The following is a 27,364-nucleotide window of genomic DNA, read 5'->3' on the forward strand; positions in this document are numbered from 1 at the left end:
AGTGTTTCAGGTTTTACTATCCTTGTGGGGACATTTGGTCCCCACAATGTAGCATAAACAAGTACACACACACACACAGTCTGGTATATGTGGTTTATGGGGACTCTCCATAGGCGTAATGGCTTTTATACTGTACAAACTGTATGTGCTATTGCACACCAACCCTACCCCTTACAGGAAACTTTGTGCATTTTTAGATTTTCAAAAAAAAAAAAAAAAAAGCCTTTTGGTTTACGGGGGCATAGGCAGTGTCCTCATAAACCACCTTCACGTTGTACTACCCATGTTATTATACAGATTTGTGTCCTCATGAACCATATATACCAGTTCTCTCTCTCTCTCTCACACACACACACACACACACACACACACACAATTAGATTATTTGTGTATTCAAAAGAACAGTTAGGAGTATATTGTTCCATATGTTCTGGTCACAGACAACAAAAATCAACATGGTGTATTATGTTTTATTTCCGAATAAAGCAAAATATATCTCTATTAAATACTGATAATGAAACATGTACAAACATGTTTGAAATTAAAAGAAAGATAATAAAATATACACTCCAGTTAAGCATATTAGCCAAGACTGAATTCTCTTCAATCATCACAGATTATTGGGAGGCAAGATAAATGGGCCCAAAATCAATCCCGTCTCAAGAAATGTCATTTATTTGTCGAGTAGTGTAAGGAAGTTTGAGGATTTGTCACAGCGCTGGGAATCTTGATAAGGTGTGCAGGTGCTGTCAGTGTTGGGAGAAAATAACTATCATACACATGATGTTTATTCTGCTTCCGGTAGCTCCGTGTGCTTTCCAGATTTGGTCGTTTCTTGACAGTCAATCTGCATAAAGAAACAGAAATTCATTAATGAGCATGTGTGAAAGAAAATATTTAGAATATTTTAAGACAAAACCAAATGTAATCATTTTAAATGTTTGGTACAGTGCAAAACTACAGTTCAACGTTATCTGGTAGGCTAAACATTAATCTTCATGCCAATATTTTAATGGTTTTATTGCCATATCAAAATATTGATATATAAGACATAACATGACCCTTAAATACTTAATAAATTACAAATTACACAGATAGTGCACTCTTCATTTATATAATAAGGGTTGGGTTTTCCTAAGGGTGTAGACTGAAGTCACTTTATTTTACCTTTTTATCAGCACATGTGGACACTTTAACCGATGAAATTAATAACAACCAAATGAAGCACAGTGTGGGCGAACAGAAAGTCAGCAAAGGCTCTTTCTGGTGAGATGGACAAGAACTCGCCTTTATTCTGAGGATTAATCTGGATTCTCAGACACACTGAAGAAGACATGAAGACATTATTAAATGAAATAAACGACTTATTTCTATATAAATATTTTTTAAATAATAAGAATAAGAATAAAAAAACTATCCCCTAATGTCAACGCTGTATAACGCACAAGAATGAACCAATTAGCCTACCTAAAGTGGAATTGGAGTCATGTCATTGACAATCAATAAAATGCAATAAAAATATAAGAATAAATAAGTAAAACGCATGCTTATTAAAGGAATAATTTCTGTAACAACACAAACATAAACAAACCATCCCGTTAAACCAATACCAGATAGATAGGCTATTTATTGTGCACATAAACAAATAACGAGAAAAATAAATCAATTACCTGCAAGAATAAACGATCCAACGCACGATATGAAACCAGACAGAAAACTGTTGAACGGAAAAGTGCCGACTAATAAACAATAGAGAAACTGCAGCGCTCCAGTCATCACAATATAGAGGAGATACGCGTCTATCACTTTCAGTTTGTTCGGTGTGCTGGACGCATATTCCTCCAAAAACCTGGAAATTACAGAAATCACTGAATTAGACATTTTCAATATCGATTTAAAAACCAAACAACACCGAAAGCTGACGTGTGCGTAAATAACGTTTACGTAAATAGCGGGTTCCAGTGAGTCACAGAGGGTTCTTCCTCCAGGGGGCGCTCTTTGGCTCAAAAGCCAATTCACCCATTGAAACGTAGGCGGCAGGCCTATTTAAATGATAAAATACAAATTAAAATGAAAATTAATTAATTTAAATTATGAAATATAATTTAAATAAGGTTTTATCCTATTGGAACAATCTGTACGGTAAGAAGTAGGCTATATTCGTTAACTTTTAAAATGCAAAGGTTGCTATATGACCATTTTTAAATGCCTCATCCAATAATTAGAAATGACAATGTCCAAGCAATGAGAGGTAACATCACGTGTGATCATGTGTCAGAATAGCATAATATATAAAACTGAATACTGTTGTTTTTTTCCTGGCCAAGTAAAGTTTTAAGTAGGAAATAAAGAAAAAACAATAGTACTAATTCGGCATTTCATTCAAAAGACGTGTTTACGGCCAAAGCTTTATCAAATATCAGTTTCTTTACACACAATTTTATATACATGTAACACACTGAAAAGTTAACTCCTGCAGGATTTGATGACACCTATCAATTAGTTTAAATGTTAATGAGTCTGAACCATCTTATCTCTAGCATTCTGGACACTTAAAGAAGTACACAGTAAAGAAAAAAAAATGCACAACAGCACTTTGTCAAACATTTTGTGGAATGCATAAAAAATGTGTTTGGCTTAGGCTCCTGTCTGTATTGTGATAGTGAAACATATGCTGCAAGTAGGCTAGTACAACATCAGCAGAACATTTCTCAGCCAAAGAGAAAGAGCATTACGCTGAATCCATACTTTTAACATCACTGCTTGTTTATAAATGTATTTACAGAAATATTTCAGTTATTACTACATGTGAGTTCATAACCCTAACAAGACAGTGTTTGTCCAGCAGGTGGCAGCAAGCAGCTGTTTGTTCTCCTTGGCAGAAGACAGTTGTTTGTTTTGTTGGTTGTAACTCTTGTTGTGAGATTTACAGTACAGGACAGATACTGCAAAACATTGAAGAAAAAGGTCAAATGTTAAAAGTGCCTGTATCATAACTATTATTAAAAGGGATATATGTGTATGTGATATATAAGGCACATACACACACACGTGCGCACACACAGACAACCACACACACACACACACACACACACACACACACACACACACACACACACACACACACACACACACACACACACACACACACACACACAATTTAATGTTCATTTTCACATATACTGTATAAATCCCAAGGAAATCAATAACTCACTGTAGTTCCTCTAGTTTATATTGTGGATCCTCCAGTAGATCAGAGAATAGTTTCAGTCCTAAACCTCCTATTTCATTATTATTAAGATCGAGTTCTCTCAGGCATGACTGGGGATTTGATTTCAGTGCTGAAGCCAGAGCAGCATAACCTTCATCTCTAATATAGCAATTAGATAACCTGCAAAACATTCAAAGAAACAATGTAAAGAGATATGGGTCTGTTTTAGGTGTTTTATTTATTTTATTTGTGGAAAGTTTATAGTTCAACATCAACAGCCTGAGTTGCGTAGTTTACATCTGCAAGAACATGATACAAATGCATTAAACAGAGTTTGTTTCCGACTTGTTTCTTTCTGGTATTGAAATGCATTTGGGCCTGGTTGTTGTTGTTGTTGTTGTTGCGTGTGTGTGTGTGTGTGTGTGTGTGTGTGTGTGTGTGCAACGTGTGATGCTACCACATGAAGTAGAAAATTAAATATGATAAATGTAATTTTTATAATAATAATAATTATTATTATTAATAATATATATACAGGTGCATCTCAATAAATTAGAATGTCGTGGAAAAGTTCATTTATTTCAGTAATTCAACTCAAATTGTGAAATTTGTGTATTAAGTCTTTGGTTCTTTTAATTGAGACGATTTAGGCTCCCATTTAACAAAAACCCACCAATTCATTATCTCAACAAATTAGAACAGAATAAAAGACCAATAAAAAAAAATAAAAAAAACATTTTTAGTGAATTGTTGGCCTTCTGGAAAGTATGTTAATTTACTGTATATGTGCTCAATACTTGGTAGGGGCTCCTTTTGCTTTAATTACTGCCTCACTTCGGCGTGGCATGGAGGTGATCAGTTTGTGGCACTGCTGAGGTGGTATGGAAGCCCAGGTTTCTTTGACAGTGGCCTTCAGTTCATCTGCATTTGTTGGTCTCTTGTTTCCCATTTTCCTCTTGACAATATCCCATGAGTTTGCTGGCCAGTCACCAACACCATGGTCATTTAACCAATTTTTGGTGCTTTTAGCAGTGTGGGCAGGTGCCAAATCCTGCTGGAAAATGAAATCAGCATCTCCATAAAGCTTGTCAGCAGAAAGAAGCATGAAGTGCTCTAAGATTTCCTGGTAGATGGCTGCGTTGACTGTGGACTTCAGAAAACACAGTGGACCAACACCAGCAGATGACATGGCAGCCCAAATCATCACTGACTGTGGAAACTTCACACTGGACTTCAAGCAACATGGCTTCTGTGCCTCTCCACTCTTCCTCCAGACTCTGGGACCTTGATTTCCAAATGAAATGCAAAATTTACTTTCATCTGAAAAGAGGACTTTGGAGCACTGAGCAACAGTCCAGTTCTTTTTCTCCACAGCCCAGGTAAGATGCTTCTGACGTTGTCTCTTGTTCAGAAGTGGCTTGGTAGCCCTTTTCCTGAAGACGTCTGAGCGTGGTGACTCTTGATGCACTGACTCCAGCTTCAGTTCACTCCTTGTGAAGCTCTCCCAAGTGTTTGAATCAGCTTTGCTTGACAGTATTCTCAAGCTTGCAGTCATCCCTGTTGCTTGTGCACCTTTTCCTACCCAAATTCTTCCTTCCAGTCAACTTTGCATTTAATATGCTTTGATACAGCACTCTGTAAACAGCCACACCTTTCAGTAATGACCCTCTGCGACTTACCCTCTTTATGGAGGGTGTCAATGTTCGTCTTCTGGATCATTGCCAAGTCAGCAGTCATCTCCATTATTGTGGTTTCAAAGAACAAGAGATACCCGGAATTTATATTGTAGGGATGGTCATTAATTGAAACTCAAATGTAAATATTCTAATATTTTGAGATACTGATTTTTGACTTTCATGAGCTATAAGCTCTAATCATCACAATTAAAACAAACAAACAAACAAACAAAACAAACGTTTGAAATGTTTTACTTTACATGCAATGAATCTAAAATATATGTAAGTTTCACTTTTTGAAATAACTTACAAGAAAAACATTTTCACAACATTCTAATTTATTGAGCTGCACCTGTGTATATACAGTATATATATATATATATATATATATATAACCAATATCACTCACTGTAGTTTCTCCAGTTTACACTGTGGATGCTTAAGTAGAGCAGAAATAAACTTTGCTCCAGAATCTCCTAGTGTATTTCTGTTCAGATTAAGTTCTCTCAGTTGTGAGGGCTTTGATCTCAGAGCTGTAGCCAGAGCAGCACAACCTTCACTTCGAATACAGCAGTATTCCAGTCTGCAGGGAGGAAGAACAATTTCTTAAACAGACAGAGAAGGGAAGCCACATAAGGGCCATTACTACATAAAGATCATTACTACATCAGGCATCTGACCACCCTAAAGAATTTATACATTTGTATAGCTCTGACTGATTTTAAATTGTAAACTTGATCTCCTTTGAAATGTGTCATACCATTGACATTACCTAAGCAGTTCTAGAAAATTCTAGAAAATTCAACTCATTTAAGGGCGTGCATTTATTGCACGGACAGAGAAAAACCATAACCTAAGTTTCTAAAATGCAAATGCACAGTTCAGGAAAAATGAGGAAGAATGAGGGTAAAAGTTGTATATTATTTTAAATTAAAATAATAAAAAAGACCCCTAAAGATGTGCAAAGGTGCATCATAAAATGTTTGGTATTACATAAATGTAATTATTGAGAATAATCACTAGTGAAGACACCATGAATCAGAAAAAGAAGAATCAGAAGAAGACAAAAAGGGTAGTTTTTTTTTTACCATTTAGTGATGAAAAGTTAGTTTAGGATTAGCTGGATATTTGGAAGCACTGGAAACATATTTGCAAATAAACATATTTGCTGTTTATTCAAATGTATCTGTAACCGTGTAAATATAAATATGTTATAAAAAATGTCACTCACTGTAGTTTCTTAAGTTTACACTGTGGATCCTCCAGTACACCACAGAGCTGCTTTACTACGGAATCTCCTGGATAATTATAGCTCAGATTGAGTTCTCTCAGGTGTGAGGGGTTTGATTTCAGAGCAAAAACCAGAAAAGCACAATCTTCCTTTCTAATATAGCCGTTAGACAACCTGCAGAGACAAAGAAAAAAACTTTTCATGTGTACAGCTCAAAACACACATAAATTAAAGCTGAAGTGCGTTAACAAGTGTCACCATGTGGGGTTGTACAAATAATTATAGGTTTCTCAAACACATTTTCCCAAGGAATCAGGGGGCCCCATCTGATATCAGCGAATCATATTTGGCAAACGATCCAGTGCATATTTGTGTTTGCACTCTGGAGAGCCTCAAATGTTTTTATTTAAAATGTGTGTGCAGTGTTGTGCAGTGTATCCAATCACAGACATATCTGTTGATTTCCTGAATGCAATGACCAATCAGAGGCATTTGAGTTGGAATCCACTAAATGCTTGAAACGCCAGAGTTTTTGTTCATTGCTGAGTTACCCTCATGAATCCTCTCATTATAGCAAACAAATTGTACACAATATGAAAAATAGACTCAGTGCAGAGAGCTTCACTGATTATAACTAAAGTCGCTTTAAGACAAGTCATGTCACTCGGCGGCCATCTTTGAAACGCCTCTTGGGCATGCAAGTGCAGCTCCTGTCTCTTTGAATGGGGAAACATCAAATTCTCCAAAACTGCTCATTAAGCTTACGATTAAATTTAATATTTGAAATCACCAAAGAAATCTGACAACAACTGTATCATTAATGTTGTTTCTTTTGCTCAAATAGCGTTATAAAAAGCTTATTTCTCAGGCTAGATCAGCCAGTGCGCATGCGCAGTCCTGAGTGCACGTCTCAAACGCTGACTGTTTCCATAGCAACCGGGACTTCTAACGCTAGCTGCAGTGACACGCTGACTTTATTGATTAGTGATTGGCTCTTTCATTCAGAAGGCGGGGCTTCCTGCGATTGAGCGGCCATATTGAGCATTGCATTTTCCCCCATTCAAAACTATACGAGTGACATGTCTCGGGTATTCTAGTCTTTGTTAAAACGGAACTTTGTAAGAACATGATCAACTGAGATGAGTAACCCCTTACGAAAAACCATGGTATAATTGTAGTAAAAGTATAGTAGCCATGTTTTTTTTTTTTTTTTGGTGGATTGATTACCATTTGTGACCCATTCTGGCGAAATGAGTCGGAAGTCGCACGGACTAATTTTGAGCTACAGGCAAAAGAAATGAAAAATGTCAGTTTTGGTCGAATTTGAGGTTTTCACAAAAATGAGTTCATTAAGCACTCTTCTAGTGATCCCAATGCTCCAAATAGTAATTAAACATCTAAAATGATCTTTATTTTACGTTTTCTGAGAGGAGTACCTTTTTCTCTGCGCACTTCTGGACGACTGCTGCTGCTTCTCACCACAAGTTGTAAGTCTGTTGTTGCAAAGCGCAGCATTCCAGCTTGTGAATATTCATATCGAATTCTCTATGACATGAGTCCAAACCAGTGAAATATTATTTTTAAACCCATGCTGATGAAAACAAAACGATCGCGCTGACTGACATTTGCAAAGCGCGTGCATAAGACGCGCCTTTCCGCAAGCACGCAATCTCCCTTATAAAGAACATTATTGTGAAATATGTATTGGCGAGATTCACACAATCATAATCTGTTATGTCTTACATGAGCGTTTAGTTAATGGTTGGGGGGAAATCTGATGTGTAACATTATATTTGATCCATGCATTACAGTAGGTCTTAATATAGATGTCTCAATGCTAATCATACATTAAAAGAAAAGATGGAATCACTCACTGCTCTTGATTAAACTACTTTGTTTATTTGCAACTTTGTTCTTATTTTGAATAACAAAGATAAAATAAAAATAGCTATATTGTGATTAATAATATAGTAATTATTATTAAGAAAATAATTGGAGGAAAATATGCAACGTTGCTTGGTGATTTTGCTTTGGAATCTTTAACTCGATTTTTCTCAAAAACAGATCTGCTACCTCTATTGCCTTCAAACGGCTGTAGCTCAGTCATTTTCTATCCGATTCAAGTCATATAACAAGTCATATAACAACTCATATATCATTTTGAAGGTATTGTAATGGAGAATGTGAAAATAAAAATAACACATTTTTGAAAATTTGCGCATTCCGACTCATTTTGCCAGAACAGGTCACATTTGTACAACCCCAGTTTTACTACATTTTAATGTCTTGTCTTATTTGTCTTCCTTGAAAACACTGTGTAAACACTTACAGTGCAGGGTGAAAATGTATAAATACCTGGCAGTGTGTCGTGACTATATTCACAATAATGAATGGCCTCTTGTTCCTTATTGGTCAAATAAAGTATCACTTACTGTAGTTTCGCCAGTTCACAGAGTGGATCCCTCAGTAGACCAGAGAGCAACCTCACTTCAGAAGCTCCTGGATTATTTTCATTAAGTTCGAGATCTCTCAGGTGTGAGGGGTTTGATTTCAGAGCTGAAATTAGAGCAGCAAAACCTTCATATCTAATATGGCAGCAAGACAGCCTGCAGAGAGAAGGACAAAAACATTACATAACAGTTATGAAACCTTACAATGATGTTTAACAAAAGTATAGACTAGATCATGTCGATTCATTAATGTAATTTTACATTTAAATTAATAATTACGATAATAAAATATCATCACTCACTGTAGTTTCTCCAGTTTACAGTGTGGATCCTTCAGTAGATCAGAAAGCAGCCTCACTTCGGAATCTCCAAGATCATTTTCATTCATATTGAGTTCTCTCAGGTGTGAGGGGTTTGATTTCAGGGCAGAAATCAGAGCAGCAAAATCTTCATTTCTAATAAAGCAGCGAGACATCCTGCAGAGAGAAGGACAAAAATGTTATATAACAGTTATGATAGCTTACAATGTTTAACAAAAGTCAAAGCCTGAACATGTTAATTAAATGACCTAACTTTACTTTTGAATTATTTATACTATGCTAAATAATATCACTCACTGTAGTTTCTCCAGTTTACAGCGTGGATCCATCAACAGAGCAGAAAGCAGCTCTACTTCCGTATTCCCTGGTGCATTATTATTCAGATTCAGCTCTGTCAGGCTTGAGAGGTTTGATTTCAGAGCTGAAGCCAGAGCAGGACAATCTCCAATTCTGGAGGAATAAAGTCTGCAGTTAAGGACATTTAATTTTGAACATTTTAAGTTGGTGCTTAAGCAACTACTTCTAGAGTATACTCAAGAGTCCGGATAGTAAATGGGCTTGTGGTTGTGCGTGCCTGCTTTACATTTAATTAGTAATGTAAAAAGTTCTTGGTAGTGCTACTTTTTTTGCTAGACTGTTTTATTTGCCACTAGGTGATTAACCCAAGTCCGTCCCTCCCAAGTGGGTCAAAATGAGCCGAAGGCTTAAAATGACACTCATTTTTATTTTAGTCCAGAAAGCTCATTTTGATCCATTTTTATATATGTTTTCTTATTATTCATGTAGGTTTTTTATAATTTTTTTTGGTGATTTTTATTTTATTAACATTAAATTCTGGATATTTCTGAGAATCTATGAGCAAATAAGCAAATTTGTCAAGTCAAGTCAAGTCATCTTTATTTATATAGCACTTTTAACAATACAGATTGTTTCAAAGCAACTTTCCAATATCAAAATATGAAAATAGTGTGTCAATAATGTAAAATGACAAGATTAAACACTTGATTTTCAGTTAAAGGCATTACATTATTGAATTCAGTATGTCATAGTCCAGCTCAGTTCAGTTTTAAATAGTATCTGCACAATATAGTCGACAATATCGCTGGACACGAAGTGTCCCCAACTAAGCAAGCGGCAAGGAACCAAAACTCCATCGGTGTCAGAATGGAGAATTTTGTTACAGAATTACATCAAAAAAAAAAAAAAAAAAAGACACAATTCCAGTCCAAAATCATCAAAAACCTACAGATGGACTCTGAGTGGGGTCACTGAGTCTTTCTGACGCCATCTGGTGGAAAAAAAATGTCATAAAATTGCCTTTTATGGTTATTGCCACTATAGGGGCCTATAGAATCCTATGGAGATTCTTAACTGAGCCCTACATGTGAAACATTTACATTTTGGGCATATTAAAGCTTCAAATTGGTTGATAACATTCAAATATATATTGAGCCATAAAAAAAATCTATATTTTGTGAAACAAATTAAAATTTAAACTGAATTATAACCTAAACATATGAATATTCATTAAATTTCATAAATATGTAATAAATATATAATATATATTTAAAAATCTAAAAATGATATAAACTGATTGGTCTCCACCACATCAATCAATCTGAATTGTTTTAAGTCAAAAAATATTGCAAAATGACAGTCATATCCCAGCAGAAACATCAAATATGCTATAATGTGTTTATGGGAGTGTGTGTGCCCTGTGTGTGTTTGTGCGTGTGTGTTCGTGTGTGTGTGTGTGTTCGTGTGTGTGTGTGTGTGTGTGTCTGTGAGTGTTTTCTGCACTGGGGTAATTCTGTAGTCTCAGCCCTTCATTTTGGTATAAATCTTTACTGGATTGTGCCAGATTTTATATATATATATATATATATAAAATCAAATATAATAAAAAACCCTGTACATTCTGAACATTCCATTCATTCCTATGCTGGTCAAGATGACCCGAAGGGTCAAAATGAGGGACACTTTTGTTGCCTTTTTTTATAACACCCACATAAAAAAAAAATTTTTATTATTATTTTTTTTTGTGTGCATTCCCCGGTGCAAGTGGTGTCCAATCCTGTTCTTGGAGGGGCAACTTCCTGAAGATTTCTAGTAATCCTGAAGACCATGATTTGCTGGTTGAGGTGAGTTTAATTGGGGTTGGAGCTAAATTTTGCTAATATAATTCTAAATGTTTTTTCATGAAGACTAACAATGGTTAAATCATATTCAGCACAACATATATCAAATCAAACAACCCGTCGGACCTGAGTAGGTATCAGTCTCTGCTCTCATCTTTCTCTGCTGATGTCCACACTGCCAAATCCTCACATTTCCACAACAAGATCAACAGTGCTCCAGACATGCGTAATCTCTTCAGAACATTTAATTCTCTCCTCTGTCCCCCTCCACCACCTCCCATCACTTCTATTACAGCTGATGACTTTGCAACTTTTTTTTACAGACAAAAGTAGATCGATCAGTGGTCAGTTCTCACCTCCACGCACACAGGACCACCAACCAACCACATCCACTGCTAAAACTCCCATCTTCTCCTTCTGTCCCCTGACGGAGTCTGAAGTATCCAAACTTCTCCTCTCCAACCATCCTACAACATGTCCTCTTGACCCAATCCCCTCGCACCTTCTGCAAGCAATCTCTCCCACACTCTTACCGGCACTCACACACATCATCAACACATCCCTCCACACAGGCATCTTCCCCACTGCGTTCAAGCAGGCTCGGGTAACCCCACTGCTCAAAAAACCTACATTAAACACTTCTCTTATAGAAAACTATAGACCTGTCTCTCTCCTTCCATTTATAGCGAAAACACTTGAACGTGTTGTCTTCAACCAGGTCTCATTGTTTCTTTCACAAAACAACAAACTGGACGCTAAACAGTCAGGTTTCAGGAGTGGCCATTCAACTGAGACTGCGCTTCTCTCGGTCACTGAAGCCCTGCGAATTGCAAAAGCCCATTCCAAATCATCAGTCCTCATTCTGCTGGATCTATCTGCCGCATTTGACACTGTCAATCATCAGATACTCCTCTCCACCCTCTCATCTCTGGGCATCGCTGGAATTCCACTTCGCTGGTTTGAATCCTATCTCACTGGTAGGTCTTTCAGGGTGGCCTGGGGAGGGGAGGTATCCAAAGCACATACACTGGTCACTGGGGTTCCTCAGGGATCGGTTCTTGGACCCCTCCTCTTCTCCACATACACTACATCACTGGGTCCCATCATACAGGCACATGGATTCTCCTACCACTGCTATGCTGATGACACACAACTCTATCTCTCCTTTCAACCAGATGATCCAATGGTAGCTGCAAGGATCTCAGATTGCCTGGCGGACATCTCGGCATGGATGAAAGAACATCACCTTCAGCTCAACCTGGCAAAGACTGAGCTTCTTGTCTTTCCCGCCGCTCCAACTCTACAGCATGACATCACGATCCAGTTAGGTTCATCAACAATTACCCCATCAACTTCGGTCAGAAATCTTGGTGTAATCTTTGATGACCAGCTGACCTTCAAAGACCACATTGCAAAGACTGCTCGATCTTGCAGGTTTGCACTACACAACATCAGAAAGATCAGGCCCTTTCTGATGGAACATGCTGCACAACTTCTTGTCCAGGCCCTTGTCATTTCTAGGCTGGACTACTGCAATGCTCTTCTGGCTGGACTTCCATCAAACACAGTCAAACCTCTACAAATGATTCAGAATGCGGCGGCACGACTGGTCTTCAACGAACCCAAAAGAGCCCATGTTACACCTCTCTTTATCTCATTGCATTGGCTACCAATCGCAGCTCGCATCAAGTTCAAGACACTGATGCTTGCTTATAGAACAACCACAGGCTCAGCACCCGCCTATCTGCACTCACTATTAAGAATCTACATCCCCTCCAGAAGTCTGAGATCTGCTAGTGAGTGACGCCTCGTGGTACCATCACAAAGAGGCTCAAAATCACTCTCCAGAACATTCTCGTTCACCATTCCTGGCTGGTGGAATGATCTTCCCACCCATATTCGGAGTGCTGGATCCCTATCAATCTTCAAGCAACAGCTGAAAACTCATCTCTTTCGACACTACTTGACGTCACCCTACACACCCTACACCCTACAAAAAAAAAAACTCTCTCTTTATTTATTCCTTCCCTTGCTAGCTTGTACTTATTTAAACATTGCCTGAGACTTGGTGTTACAAGCACTTCGTTTGTCGGATTGCCTCTTCAAGATGAATCGCTTTATGTACTCCCCAATTGTAAGTCGCTTTGGATAAAAGCGTCTGCAAAATGACTAAATGTAAATGTAAATGTAAATATCACTCACTGTTTCCGTTGTGAATCTTTCTGTAGGTCAGAGAGCAGGTTTACTCCAAAATTTCCTGTTGCATTGTTGCTCAGATCAATCTCTCTCAGGTGTGAAGGATTTGATTTTAGAGCTAAAACCAGATCAGCACAACCTTTTTCTCCAATACTGCACCAGGACAACCTACAGATAGCATAAGTTATTGCTGTATGGTTGTATTATGTGTGTATTATAAGCACCGGGCTCAAAAAATTAAACATTTAAGGACCAAATTACTTTTATAGATGAGAAATCACAAAATCGCTTGACAAAGATGCTTATTTAGAGGTACTTCAGTTCACTGAGTGCAACAACAGTCACTGCTGTGTGCTGTGATAAAAGAATGTACATACTACATAAATTGTGATGATTTAAGTTATTGTTTTTGTTTTTTTAAATTCTGGTCTTAGCTTAAATTAATCACCTGGAAATATTTTCTATGCTTCATGACTGCCTGAACTCTGTGGAACTCTCAGTCAGATGACAGCTGAGGCAAAAGGGCATAGAACAGCTGATGGATCGAATAAAAACGATTATAGAAGTCAGAGTTATGAATGTGATGATAACCTTGACTTCTAATAATTTTTTATGATTATAGAACTCTGACTTCTACAATCATTCAGTCTGAATGGTAAAATATTACACTTACCATAGTTTCTCCAGTTTACAATGTTGATCCACCAGTCCAGCAGAAAGCAGCTTCACTCCCGAGTCTCCTAGTTTATTATAGTTCAGATTGAGTTCTCTCAGGTGTGAGGGGTTTGATTTTAGAGCTGAAGCCAGAGCAGCGCAACCTTTCTCTCTAATATCACAGGTGGAAAGCCTGTAGCACGAATAAAGCAAAAATAATTCTTATATATTTTGGTATAGCATTTAATATAATTGTAGTGTATTATTGGCTAAATATATTGGAATAGTGAGGTCCCTTTAAGAGGGCGAGAGACTGTGAGGGGCGTTACTGTCACGGGTTGGGAGGAACGAAGACTCAAATGCTGGCAAATGGGAATTTCCTTTATTTATAACTTATAAAATAAAACAAAACACAAATGAAACCACCCCGAAGGGGAAAAAACCAGAATGAACACAACCACTGAAAACAAGACATAGACAAGGCACAGGGCAGACATAAGGCACAGGCATACCTGGCACACAAGTGAGACGAACGAGAGCAGAACAGAAAACACAGGGAGCTTAAAAAGGGACAGCAATCAGGAACACAGCTGGGGCAAATTAAACAGTAATGAGGTGAGTGGAGTATGGGGAATTGAATCCGGGAGACAGTGACCTCTGGTGGTGAGACGGAGCATCGTGGACCCGGATTCATGACAGGACCCCCCCTCTAAGGAATGGCTCCCAGACATTTCCAAGCACCCAACCAGGGGGATGGCCAGGCGGGAACGGAGCAGGGAAGGGAGGATGGGGGCCAGGTCCATGTGCTGGTGGGGGACCTGGGGACTGAGGCAGCGCCGGCGGGATGGGGACCCAGGGCAGAACCAGCGGCCACCACAGCAGTGTGTGCGGAGCTGCCACCCTGAAACAGGCAATGGCTGGCTCCGCTGCTTCGGGAGCCTTGTGAGCGGGCGCCGCCGCCTCGAGAGGAACGTGAGTGAACACCGCCGCTTCGGGAGAATCGGGAGCTTTGTGAGCGGACACCGCCGCCTTGAGAGGAACGTTGTGTGCGGACACCGCCGCCTCGAACCCTGTGTGCGGACACCGCCGCCTGAACCCTGTGTGCGGACACCGCCTCGAACCCTGTGCGGACACCGCCTCGGGAACCTTGTGCGGACACCGCCTCGGGAACCCTGTGCGGACACCGCCGCTGGGATCCTGTGAGGATCGTGAGCGGCCACCGCCTCCTCAGGAAGACCGCGGCGGACACCGCCGCCTGAACCTTGTGTGCGGACACCGCCGCTTCGGGATCCTGTGAGGATCGTGAGCAGCCACCGCCGCCTCGGGAACCTTGTGTGCGGACACCGCCTCGGGAACCCTGTGTGCGGACACCGCTGCCTCGGGAACCCTGTGCGGACACCGCCGCCTGAACCTTGTGTGCGGACACCGCCGCCTCGGGAACCCTGTGCGGACACCGCCGCCTCGGGAACCTTGTGTGCGGACACCGCCTCGGAACCCTGTGTGCGGACACCGCCGCCTCGGGAACCTTGTGTGCGGACACCGCCGCCTCGGGAACCTTGTGTACGGACACCGCCGCCGACGATCGTGTGCGGACACCGCCGCTTGAGATCCTGTGAGATCGTGGCGGACACCGCCGCCGGGGCGATCGTGTGCGGACACCGCTGCCGACGATCGTGCGGACACCGCCGCCTTGAGAGGAACGTTGTGTGCGGACACCGCCGCCTCGGGAACCCTGTGTGCGGACACCGCCGCCTCGGGAACCCTGTGTGCGGACACCGCCGCTCGGGAACCCTGTGTGCGGACACCGCCGCCTCGAGAACCCTGTGTGCGGACACCGCCGCCTCGGGAACCCTGTGCGGACACCGCCGCCGAGGCGATCGTGGCGGACACCGCCGCTTGGACGATCGTGTGCGGACACCGCCGCCGGGGCGATCGTGAGCGGACACCGCCGCTTCGGGATCCTGTGAGATCGTGGCGGGCACCGCCGCCTCGAGAACCCTGTGTGCGGACACCGCCGCCTCGGGAACCTTGTGTGCGGACACCGCTGCCGGGGCGATCGTGTGCGGACACCGCCGCCTCGAACCCTGTGCGGACACCGCCGCCTCGGAACCCTGTGCGGACACCGCCGCCTGAACCCTGTGTGCGGACACCGCCGCCTCGGGAACCCTGTGTGCGGACACCGCCGCTGGGGCGATCGTGTGCGGACACCGCCGCTTGGGGCGATCGTGTGCGGACACCGCCGCTTGACGATCGTGGCGGACACCGCCGCTTCGGGATCCTGTGAGATCGTGGCGGGCACCGCCGCCTCGGGAACCCTGTGTGCGGACACCGCCGCCTGAACCTTGTGTGCGGACACCGCCGCCGGGACGATCGTGTGCGGACACCGCCGCTTGGGAACCTTGTGTGCGGACACCGCCGCCGACGATCGTGTGCGGACACCGCCGCTTGAGGATCCTGTGAGGATCGTGGCGGACACCGCCGACGATCGTGCGGACACCGCCGCCGACGATCATGTGCGGACACCGCCGCTTGGACGATCGTGTGCGGACACCGCCGCCGGGATCCTGTGAGGATCGTGGCGGACACCGCCGCTTCGGGACGATCGTGAGCGGGCACCGCCGCCTGGGATCCTGTGAGGATCGTGAGCTGCCACCGCCGCTTGAACCTTGTGAGCGGGCACCGCCGCTCGACGATCGTGAGAGGGCACCGCCGCTTGGGACGATCGTGAATGGCTACCGCCGCCTCGGGAACCCTGTGTGCGGACACCGCCGCCTTTGGGGATCCTGTGAGGATCGTGAGCGCCACCGCCGCCGGGACGATCGTGAGCGGCCACCGCCGCCGGGAGCTTTGTGAGCGGACACCGCCGCTTCGGGGCGATCGTGGCGGACACCGCCGCCGGGACGATCGTGAGCGGAACCACCGCTCCCTCACCGACATCAGCGGAGGATCCTCCACGCTGCGTCTCAGCCCGGGCGCCCAAAGAAAGACCCGAGATTCTGGAAGTGGCTGGCACGATCCGAGGAGGTTCTGGAGCAACAGCCCAGACTGGGAGGGGCACCCTCCGCAGCTCCACCTCCTTCAAGTAGATGGCGTGGTCGACCATCTCCCAATAGGACCACGTATCTAGCTCCCCAGCTCCTCCCGGTTGACAGGCTCATCCAGGCCCGCTAAAACAGCTGGATGAGGGTACTCCTCTAATCCCCAGCTCCTGGCCTACCTCGAAGAGGTCCTCGGCGTACCGCCCGAAGGCGATTGTTTTGTGGGCAGGGATGCGCCCACTGGCTGGGGCTTGGTTCCTCTGTCGACCAGGAGCTGGGAACAAGAAAATTCCCATTGCCGCTGAGTCCTCAAGTGTCTCGTTCGTACTGTCACGGGTTGGGAGGAACGAAGACTCAAATGCTGGCAAATGGGAATTTCCTTTATTTATAACTTATAAAATAAAACAAAACACAAATGAAACCACCCCGAAGGGGAAAAAACCAGAATGAACACAACCACTGAAAACAAGACATAGACAAGGCACAGGGCAGACATAAGGCACAGGGCAGACATAAGGCACAGGCATACCTGGCACACAAGTGAGACGAACGAGAGCAGAACAGAAAACACAGGGAGCTTAAAAAGGGACAGCAATCAGGAACACAGCTGGGGCAAATTAAACAGTAATGAGGTGAGTGGAGTATGGGGAATTGAATCCGGGAGACAGTGACCTCTGGTGGTGAGACGGAGCATCGTGGACCCGGATTCATGACAGTTACTAGTTTTTTTTCTGGGGGGGAAGTGGGCTTTTTCAGACTGTTCTAAGTGCTGGCTGAAGATGCATGTTCTGTTCTGCGTTGCATTGAATTCAGTAAAAGTTTCCAGATTACAAGAGCCTCCTCCTGTCATTCAACTATCTTACACTAATCACATGTGTATGTTGGAATTTAATTATCATTTAAGCTGGAGGAAGCTTACTTTAGCCTTCTGTTTAAACTTTTAAAATGATATAAAAATGTATTTAAAATGAATTTAAAACCGTTAAGACTAGAAAATGATTATACATAAAATACAGTGCAATCAGTTTGGACACAATTTGGATTTAAATGTGGCTAATGTTTTAGCGCATCTGATCTCTTCTGGAAGCTGGTTCCAACTGCGGGTGGCATAACATCTAAAAGCGGACTCCCCTTGTTTTGTGTGAACCCTTGGTATTTCTAACTGATTTGATCCTAATGATCTGAGTGGTCTGTTAGGTTTATATTCAGTGAGCGTATCTGCAATGTATTTAGGTCCTAGGCCATTGAGTGATTTATAAACGAGTATAAGTACTTTAAAATCAATCCTAAATGTAACTGAAAGCCAGTGTAAGGACCTGAGGACTGGTGTGATATGCTCAGAATTTCTGGTTCTAGTCAGAATCCTGGCAGCAGCGTTCTGGATGAGCTGCAGCTGTCTAATGGCCTTCTTTAGAAGGCCGGTGAGTAGACCATTACAATAATCCATCTACAATAATCCAAAAAGAGGCGAGGCCATGGCCTTTAGCCTCCTTGTTAGAGCGCCTACCTCCCACGCCGGAGACAAGACACTCGGAACAAGAACGAGGTATGGCGGTGTGTACCCGAGGGGGGTTACACGGGGAATAACCTTGCAAGGCCAGTCCATCACAGGACTCACATGCATGCACTCAGTCACACCTACATGCAATTTATTGAGCCACCACATTAGATTATGGAGAATGTTTTATTTAACATTAACTATAATATGAGAGTCTATTAACACTCACTGTAGTCTTTCCAGTTTACACTGTGTATCCATCAGTACAGCAGACAGCAGTGTCACTCCTGAATCTCCTGGTTTGTTAAAGCTTAGATTGAGCTCTCCCAGGTGTAAGGGGTTTGATTTCAGAGCTAAAACCAGAAGAGCACAACCTTCCTCTCCAATACTGCAGTGGGCCAGCCTGCAGAGAGGAGAAACAAATCCGGTAACACTTTACTTGAAGGGGTGTGCATAAGACTGACATGACACCTTCATAATCATGACACATGTCATGAATATGAAGGAGGTGTTATGCATGTTTATGACAACTGTTATTAAGTGTCATTCGCTCAGTTATGTCATTTTTAATGCAAAGATGACATTGTTTGACCTAACCCTAACCTACCCCTAACCCTAATCCATAACAAAGATGTCTCAAACAATGTCATCTTTGAATTAACTGAGCAAATGACACTTAATGACAGTTGTAATAAACATGCATAAAACCTCCTTCATATTCATGACATGTGTCATGATTATGAAGGTGTCATGTCAAATCCTTACATTAATCTTGATTGTAAAAGATCACTGCGTTCAAATTCATCTCTTTATGTTCACTTGACAAAACAATTTTTTATTTACATTCTACAATTTCTCTTTATGCAGCATAACTAGAAACACATGGTACTGATTTTCCATACACATAGTAAAAATAGATAATTTCATACATAATTGTGATAGAACAGAGAAATATCAATCCACTTCTACAAATGCCTTTACACCTCAGAAATATCACTCACTGTAGTTTTTCCAATTTACACCGTGGATCCTCAAGTAGAGCAGAAAGCAACTTTGCTCCAGAATCTCCTAGTGTATTTATGTTCAGATTAAGTTCTATCAGGTGTGAGGGGTTTGATCTCAGAGCTTTAGCCAGAGCAGCACAACCTTCATCTTGAATACAGCAATTAGATAGCCTGCAGTGAAATTAACAAAGCAATTATTTAGAGAAGGAATGCAAAGATGGAAAAATATGCACACAATGCAAATTGAACCCAGAGCAGAGATTTTAGTTTACACCTAGAATAACACTCTGTTTTGTGGCATGCACAGTGTCTTGTAAATTTTAAAACTAAATTTTGGTATCTGAAACTTTCCATAGTTAACAGTCTACCATGCACAACTAAGAATGATGTACATTTGCCAAGAAATCATATGCAAAAATGCATAATTTAGAATAGAAGAATTATCTCTCTTTTAATTCAGAGGAATCTAAGCAATAACAAATTGCAATTTAAAGGAATTTAACATAGGCCATGCATTCTGAGAAATGAAGTGTCTCATACACACACACACACACACACACACACACATTTATATATATATCTTACTTTAATGTCTCCAGATGACAGGTTGAACTTCCCAGTCCAGCACTGAGCGCCCTCACTCCACAATCCTGCAAGTTATTGTTACTCAGGTTCAGTTCTCTCAGACTTGAGGAGTATGAGCTGAGAACTTTGGCCAGAGCTGAATAACTTTAATCTTTGAGATGACATTTACTCAGACTAGGAAAGAAATGATATCCGCAAATTAAAGTAAAAATGTAAAGTGTTTTATCGACAGGAAATTAATGGGTATGCACACAGATAAACTATAACCCTGATTTTAGCAGGAACTTGTAAGCCTATCAAACATTTATAGTTATATAGAGTCAATTATGTTTTTGTTTTGTTTTTTTGTTCACAATTCACATATTTTCCATTGATACTCATTTTATCCAGACCCCAGTTCAAGAAATGCTTGATCTTAATCTATATTAGGCTGCAAGCTAGTGGTGGTGATATGACCAAAATCATAAATCACAATATGAGTAATTCAATTTTCAGTTAATGAAATATCACAATGTAAATTCTTTTCTGTTTTTACCAGTAGAAACTGCACAATCCTCAATTCCAAATATCACAGCAAAAGCTAATACTAGGTTAATTGATATAAGTATAAAGTTCTCAAACACTTAATGAAGGCAAGTAAACAAAAACAAACCAGCATATTACAAACAACAGGAAAAATAATATACAACTGGAATGAATCTATCTAACTACAAGTAGCATTCAAGTAAGAAGTACTAGTGAAACTGAATTAATTCATCAAATGTAAAATAAAACACTGCATTGTCTTCACTGAATGAATTAAAGTTGTATTAATTATTTTTAAAACTACAAAAGTTATTCAGTCAAAAGTATTTAGGAAAAAGCTGCTGTTGGTTAATTAAGATGTGATGGATGAACTTTCATCTTGATTGTGTGGATTTTAATAAGACTTTACAGTATTACGGCTGCTGTCATGATATTTTCTTACTGCAAACCAATAGACATCTATTATTTCACTAACGAAAAGAGTCATTAGAATTTACATAAATGACTTACTCAGCTATCCTGGATGCTGTTACCACTGGCAGCAGCCTCAGTAAACATTCTTCAGATGTATGATATTCACTCAGTTTAAACTCATTCAGTTCCTTTTCTGAGTTTAGTAACATAAACACCAGAGCTGACCACTGAGCAGGAGAGAGGTTGGAAATACCACTTCTACCTCTCTTTAGGAATATTTGTACTTCCTGCTCAAGAGAATGATCATTCAATTCATTTAGACAGTAGAACAGATTGATTGATTTTTCTGAAGAGGGATTTTCCCTAATCTTCCTCTTAATGTACTTAACAACGCCCTGTCCACTATGAAAGCTGTTTCTTCGTTGTTTGAATAGGCTTTGAAAGACTGTTTGATTAGACTCCAGTGATAGACCCAAAAGGAAACGGAGGAAAAGGTCCAGGTGACCATTTGCACTCTGTAAGGCCCTGTCCACTTCACTCTTTAGAAATTCCTGCATTTTTGACTTGGAAGTGAAGGTGTTTTTGTTGACAAAGGACACAAATACATAAACAGCAGCAAGAAACTCCTGAATGCTAAGATGCATAAAGCTAAAGACTTTCCCCAAATGCAGCCCAAACTCCTCTCTGAAGATCTGTGTGCAAACTCCTGAGTACACCGACGCTTCTCTGACATCAATGCCACACTCTCTCAGGTCCTCCTCATAGAAGATCAGGTTCCCGTTTTCCAGCTGTTCAAAAGCCAGTTTGCCCAGTAACAGAAGATTTTTTTTGGTCTGCTGAAGATCCACATCGCATTTTCCTTCATACTTCTGGGTCTTCAGTTTGGTCTGAAAGATCAGGAAGCGTGTGAACATTTGAGTGAGAGTGTTGGGGATCTTTCCGCTTTCTGATTCACGTAACATTGCCTCTAGAACAGTAGCTGTAATCCAGCAGAACACTGGGATGTGACACATGATGTGGAGGCTCCTTGATGATTTGATGTGTGTGATGATTTTATTGGCCAGACTGTCATTGTGTATCTTCTTCCTGAAATACTCGTCCTTCTGAGGGTCACTGAAGCCTTGTACCTCTGTGATCTGGTCGACACACTCAGGAGGAATCTGACTGGCTGCTGCTGGTCGAGAGGTGATCCAGAGGAGAGCAGAAGGAAGCAAATTCCCCATGATGAGGTTGGTAAGCAGCACGTCCACTGAAGCTGATTCTGTTACATCACACAACCTCTGATTGTTCTGGAAATTTAGAGGAAGTCGACACTCATCGAGACCATCAAAGATGAATAGGACTTTATAGTCATGAATGTCTTTTGATCTCAGCTCTTCTGTATCTGTAAAACACTGATACAGAATCCCCATCAGACTCATCTTTTTCTCCTTCATCAAATTCAGCTCTCTGAACGGAAGTGGAAACATGAAGTGAATATCCTGATTCTCTTTCCCTTCAGCCCAGTCCAAGATGAACTTCTGCACAGAGACAGTTTTTCCAATTCCAGCCACTCCTTTAGTCAGCACAGTTCTGATGGGTTTGTCTTGTGCTAGTAAGGTTTTGAAGATGTCATTGCATTTGATTGGCATCTCTGGTCTTCTGGATGTTCTCTCAATCTGTCTCACTTCGTGTTCATTGTTGACCTCTCCACTCCCTCCCTCTGTGATGTAGAGCTCTGTGTAGATCTCATTCAGAAGCGAGTTTCCTTGCTTTGATATTCCTTCATTTATTCTTTGAAAGGTGTCCTTTAGTCTGGATTTGTGCTTTTTCAGATACAAAGGGGCCAGCTCTGATAAACAGATGAAGAGAAATAACAGTTTCTGTTTATTCTTATATTGTTCCTAAATGATCAGATGCAAAGTCTTATTCCAATAAATTCTCAATGTATAAAGTCCTGACCTACATTTTTTTGCTTTTTGCATATCCTCTTCACACGGAAATACATAATATTACAAGTAAAATAGAGTGTGAACAACTTTAGAAAAACTTAATACAGACACTGCCTTTTCTCTGAAATGAAGGAGATATAATAATCCAACCCATTCTCACTCCCAAGGCGTCAAAAACTGAAGCATGGTCAAACGCCTTTCGCGTCACTATGAAGACGCCAAAAGTGCCCCTAGGCGTCAGTATATGACAAAATAGGAACTCCATTGCTTTCAATTGCTTGCTTTATCCATCAGGTCAAGACGCATATGGAAAATGACAACACGTTCTCCTCCGTTGTTTTCAGTTGTCTGTCTTAGTTTAATGGTTTGCATGCATTTGTAAAAAATTTAAATAATTTTATATAAATTTATACTTTTATTGGAGCACCTAACCCCACCCCTACCCTAAACCTACCCACTTCTGAACAATATAAAACACGTGACAGGAAAATATAAGTGCAGTCACAGGTATTTATTGCAAAAACTGACCATAAACAAGCAGTATAAAAGCATTACAAACAAGTCGTGTTGTATTCCAAGTCTTCTGAAGCCATACGAAGTCTTTATGAGAAGAAGAGAGCAAAACATAAGGTTTTAATCGCTGAAAATGATCCCGCTCTGCTAACGCGCTCGCATCTCATTCAAAAGCATACTCCCGTCCCGCAGCATGATGCAATTGGTCACGAGACACACAAGAGCCAATAGCCTGTCAGAATAGCATAACGCAATTGGTCACGAGACACACAAAAGCCAATAGCATTTCACAACCAAGTCTTACGTAAGGCTTCTTCTGGCGGCATTTTTTTGAATTTGCGCACAGACTGCAGCACACAGGATGAGCTTAACGGCGGACGGAGATGGCGATCGCGTCTATTCCTCTCACAAATCAAATGTTTTGCCTCGGAAGACTTGGAATATTAATATTTTTTGAATAAATTATGACGGTAGTTGTATCTGCCTGTTATATCTTGTGTTTTATTGGCAAATGGTAGGTTTAGGGACAGGGGTTGGGTTATGTGCTCATAAATGTGTAAATAATGTAATATAAATAAAACTGCTGTGGCTGTTTACATTGAAAAATCACACCCCAACATATATGCAATAATGGCAATGTTATTACCCAATATATAATTTAATTATGACGATAAAATTCCCATTTTGGCGTCGGCATATTGACGCTAAGGGTTTCCTATTTAAAGCAACGGAGGACCCTGCAAAAAAAAAATTACGCTAATGGGTACCTTGAGCGTCAAAAAGCGACGCCAAGTGGTCCTGACCAAGCTTCAATATGTGACGAGTTGGGTGTGAGAATGGGTTGAATAATCACATGAGCTCTTACTGGTCTGTAGTATTTTAGCGAGGTCTGTCTGGTTCATCTTTCTCAGGGCGTGAAGTGTGATCTTCAGAAACCACTCTCTGACCTGATTTTCTTCCTCTATCTCAGAGGACACTGGGTAATCTGAGCTCAGTAGCTCCTTGAACCTCATCAGCTCTTTCTTCAATAGAGAAATGACTGTGTCCTCAAGCTTCTGAAAACAGAGAATATTCAAACAATTAATCTCCATCCACTAACAGGAAGGCTGAATTAATGTACCAGTGTTACAAACAGATTCAGCACCAGAATTAATCACATTAAGTTACTTGCTGTTTGTATTTGTAGTCTGAGCGAAAAAAAAAATGAAGAATTTATTTCACAAATCTATATGGTTTTCTCGGTCAACACTTACAGCAAGGATGATTTGTGATGCAGCTTATCAGTGTCAGACTGTGTCTTAAAAAGTTACACAGTGTAGTGGTAACAGCCCAAAACAGCATCGCAATTCATGAGACAAATGTAATTGTAAAGTGGACTGTAGGCAATGACGGACTTATGCTAAATGAAATGAAAATAAAACAGTACAACGATTTCTAAAGCCATGTTTCTATTTAATGTTTTACTCACCTACCACAATTTATATTTTTTTCTTAGAAAATATGAATATATAGGCAAATAATTTAATTAATTAGATCATCTTTTTTTATCATCTTTGTGGATGACTTAAAGTATATATATATATATATATATGTATATATATTTCCTCCTTCTGATAGGTATTTGAATGTTTGTGATTATAAAATCACTTATCTTTCCAGACTTTCCATTTAGTTTAATTTACACATGTAAAAATACCCTTACCTTAAAAATGTTTCCCAGTTGCTTCTTTCCAATGGAAGACACTGACCCATCCTGTTTGTTACTGTGGTTAGCCAGAACATTAAGATTTATGGTAAAGATCTATTCAGACATTCAACACATACAACTTTTAACATACTGCACATGTACAGTAAATGATTTTATTGTAAAAATACAAATAAATAAAAATACAAAGTATAACACATAATTAGTGTACAGGTGTCTGTACACCATACCTCCAAATCACTGTTCTCACTGCTTGTCCAGTTCAAAGAACACATAATTATTAACTGATTTATCTCTATAACCACCTCACGTCAGCAGAAGGGTCTCTTGAACTGAATTTAAATGGACAATCCATTGATGCATCCGTCTTCATGGACACACAGCTGGGTTCAGAAGGATCGTTCTCAGTCAGCCTAAAACACAGTAACAACCTGAGATGTATTTGGCACTCTTATTATTTTAAAATGGTAAAAAAAACATTTGTTAATAAGGAACAAAAATGACTCAAATAATTCAACATACCCTTAAACATATAAAACAAGTACAAAATCAGATTTAGGCTATAAATCACTTTAACAGCACAGCCACCATCATGTAAAAATTTTAATGATTGCATGACTAGAATTATATCATTTAGTGAGAATTAGATATCCTAAATTTGAGACTGTCCTCACCTCCCATCAGCAGAAGGGTCTCCTGAACTGAATTTAAATGGACAATCCATTGATGCATCAGTCTTCATGGACACACAGCTGGGTCCAGGAGATTCTTCCTCAATCATACTAAAAAACAAATGTGATCCAAATGGCACTGAAGAGGTTTCTTGGGTGTAATTTTGTATGATAAATTTGTAGTAGGGGCATTATCATACTAAAAAGGTAGGATGAATCATTATATTCCTCATCCTATGTTGCTTCGGATTACAGTATCTGCTAAATTTCTCTATTCCTTACAACAGAGTATAGCCCTGCACTTTGAAAACATAAATATTCTGCTGATTTGCAAAAAAGGCCTACTATTACTTAATTTGATGACCCAGAGTTCTTTCCATCATGAACAGACTTAACATAAGATAAATTTTGTCAAATTATATGTATGTATATGTATTTACTGTGCACCTGAAAGTATTCAAAAATAATGTATTATTTGACCTACAATCTGTAAGGGAGTGGAAACTTTAAGTGGAAGATTAAAATGAAAGTTTGGGCATAAAATAATGTCTTGAGAATCATTCATACACGGGACAATGGACTGAGAATTGCACAAATTGTCATATTCTGGCTCAGTAGAAGGCAGGGATGACAGGGAAGACATGTCTTTCGGCAGTTTAAGAGAGAATAGAAAACTTTTCACCTTACAAATGGTTGTCGAAAGCAAACATTCTATGAAATGATTAATATCTTGTGAGAAAGTGTCGCATTCCAGAGAACAACAGAAACCATTTTTTAAATCAGCACAGCAAAGATAGTAAAAAAGTAATGGGTTTCATTCAGTAAATATGCATGTAATACATGTTTGAATGGGTAAAGACTATATACCTGACATCAGCACAAGAGTCTTCTGAACTAAAGCAAAGTGGATTTTCCATTTCATGCATTATTCCTCATGGACACACAGCTGAGTTCAGGAGACTGTCTCTGAATCACACTAAAACACAAAAGGAATAGTCGGTTCGGTTTCATCAGTTCAGGCATAGGCTATAAAACCTGTACGGCCAGTTAAGCCAGTTAGGAAAGAAAAAGAAAGAAATCTGATCTGGTCACAACATTTGATCTAACCAACATCAGATGCAGGTTTCAAAACAAATCAATTCATTCTTAAACAAAATACATTTATTCCAGTGGGAAGAAAATTTAGAATTTATTTGGGTATGTTTAGAAAGTAAAACATGCCTAAAAGTCTTTGGGGGTTTTTGTACATCAAAAAAGCCAAAGCATTCCGAACTTTTAGAATGGTCAGATTAAAAACAATTTAAAAAGCTCAAAGATAATCACAAGCAATTCAGTGAGAAGGGTAATGTGGACGCCTGTTTTTTTTTTGTTTTTTTTACAGATTTAATAAAGCAGTTCAGTTAGTCATAAAGTCAAGAAGATACAATTATTATTTGAGCTATGAATAATTTTCCTTTTTGTTTAAGATCATTTAAAAAATATATATATATATTTATTTACATGTTGAGCTACAGTCTGTATTTACTTTATGGTAACTGTTGTTTCTGTTACCCCCAAAATGCCACTTTATTTGCACTTTGTGTTATTTTGTATATTTTTAAATG

General features: G+C 40.3%; 2 protein-coding genes across 2 annotated transcripts; both read right to left on the reverse strand.

Annotated features, from left to right (window-relative positions):
* Window positions 1–456: 456 nt before the first annotated feature.
* Window positions 457–1,938, reverse strand: LOC131532622 (dolichyl-diphosphooligosaccharide--protein glycosyltransferase subunit DAD1). The gene is made up of 3 exons (XM_058764435.1): window positions 1,671–1,938; window positions 1,168–1,323; window positions 457–847 (listed from the first exon to the last, which is right to left on the reverse strand). The coding sequence occupies exons 1-2, from the start codon at window positions 1,879–1,881 to the stop codon at window positions 1,193–1,195; spliced, it is 342 nt and encodes a 113-aa protein (XP_058620418.1). The 5' UTR covers window positions 1,882–1,938; the 3' UTR covers window positions 457–847; window positions 1,168–1,192.
* LOC131532621 (NACHT, LRR and PYD domains-containing protein 3-like) lies at window positions 1,709–26,729 on the reverse strand. The gene is given in 19 exon segments (XM_058764434.1): window positions 1,709–1,849; window positions 1,945–2,945; window positions 3,215–3,391; window positions 5,297–5,470; window positions 6,119–6,292; window positions 8,551–8,724; window positions 8,871–9,044; window positions 9,186–9,338; window positions 13,229–13,390; window positions 13,896–14,069; window positions 18,642–18,815; window positions 19,414–19,587; window positions 20,002–20,175; window positions 21,037–22,771; window positions 24,250–24,439; window positions 25,087–25,147; window positions 25,395–25,502; window positions 25,764–25,871; window positions 26,628–26,729. Coding segments are annotated over 18 exon segments (4,164 nt in total). The 5' UTR covers window positions 26,687–26,729; the 3' UTR covers window positions 1,709–1,849; window positions 1,945–2,926.
* Between the last annotated feature and the right edge of the window lie 635 nt (window positions 26,730–27,364).

This window comes from Onychostoma macrolepis, chromosome 23 (genome assembly GCF_012432095.1).
Source record: "Onychostoma macrolepis isolate SWU-2019 chromosome 23, ASM1243209v1, whole genome shotgun sequence".
Lineage (NCBI taxonomy): Eukaryota > Metazoa > Chordata > Actinopteri > Cypriniformes > Cyprinidae > Onychostoma > Onychostoma macrolepis.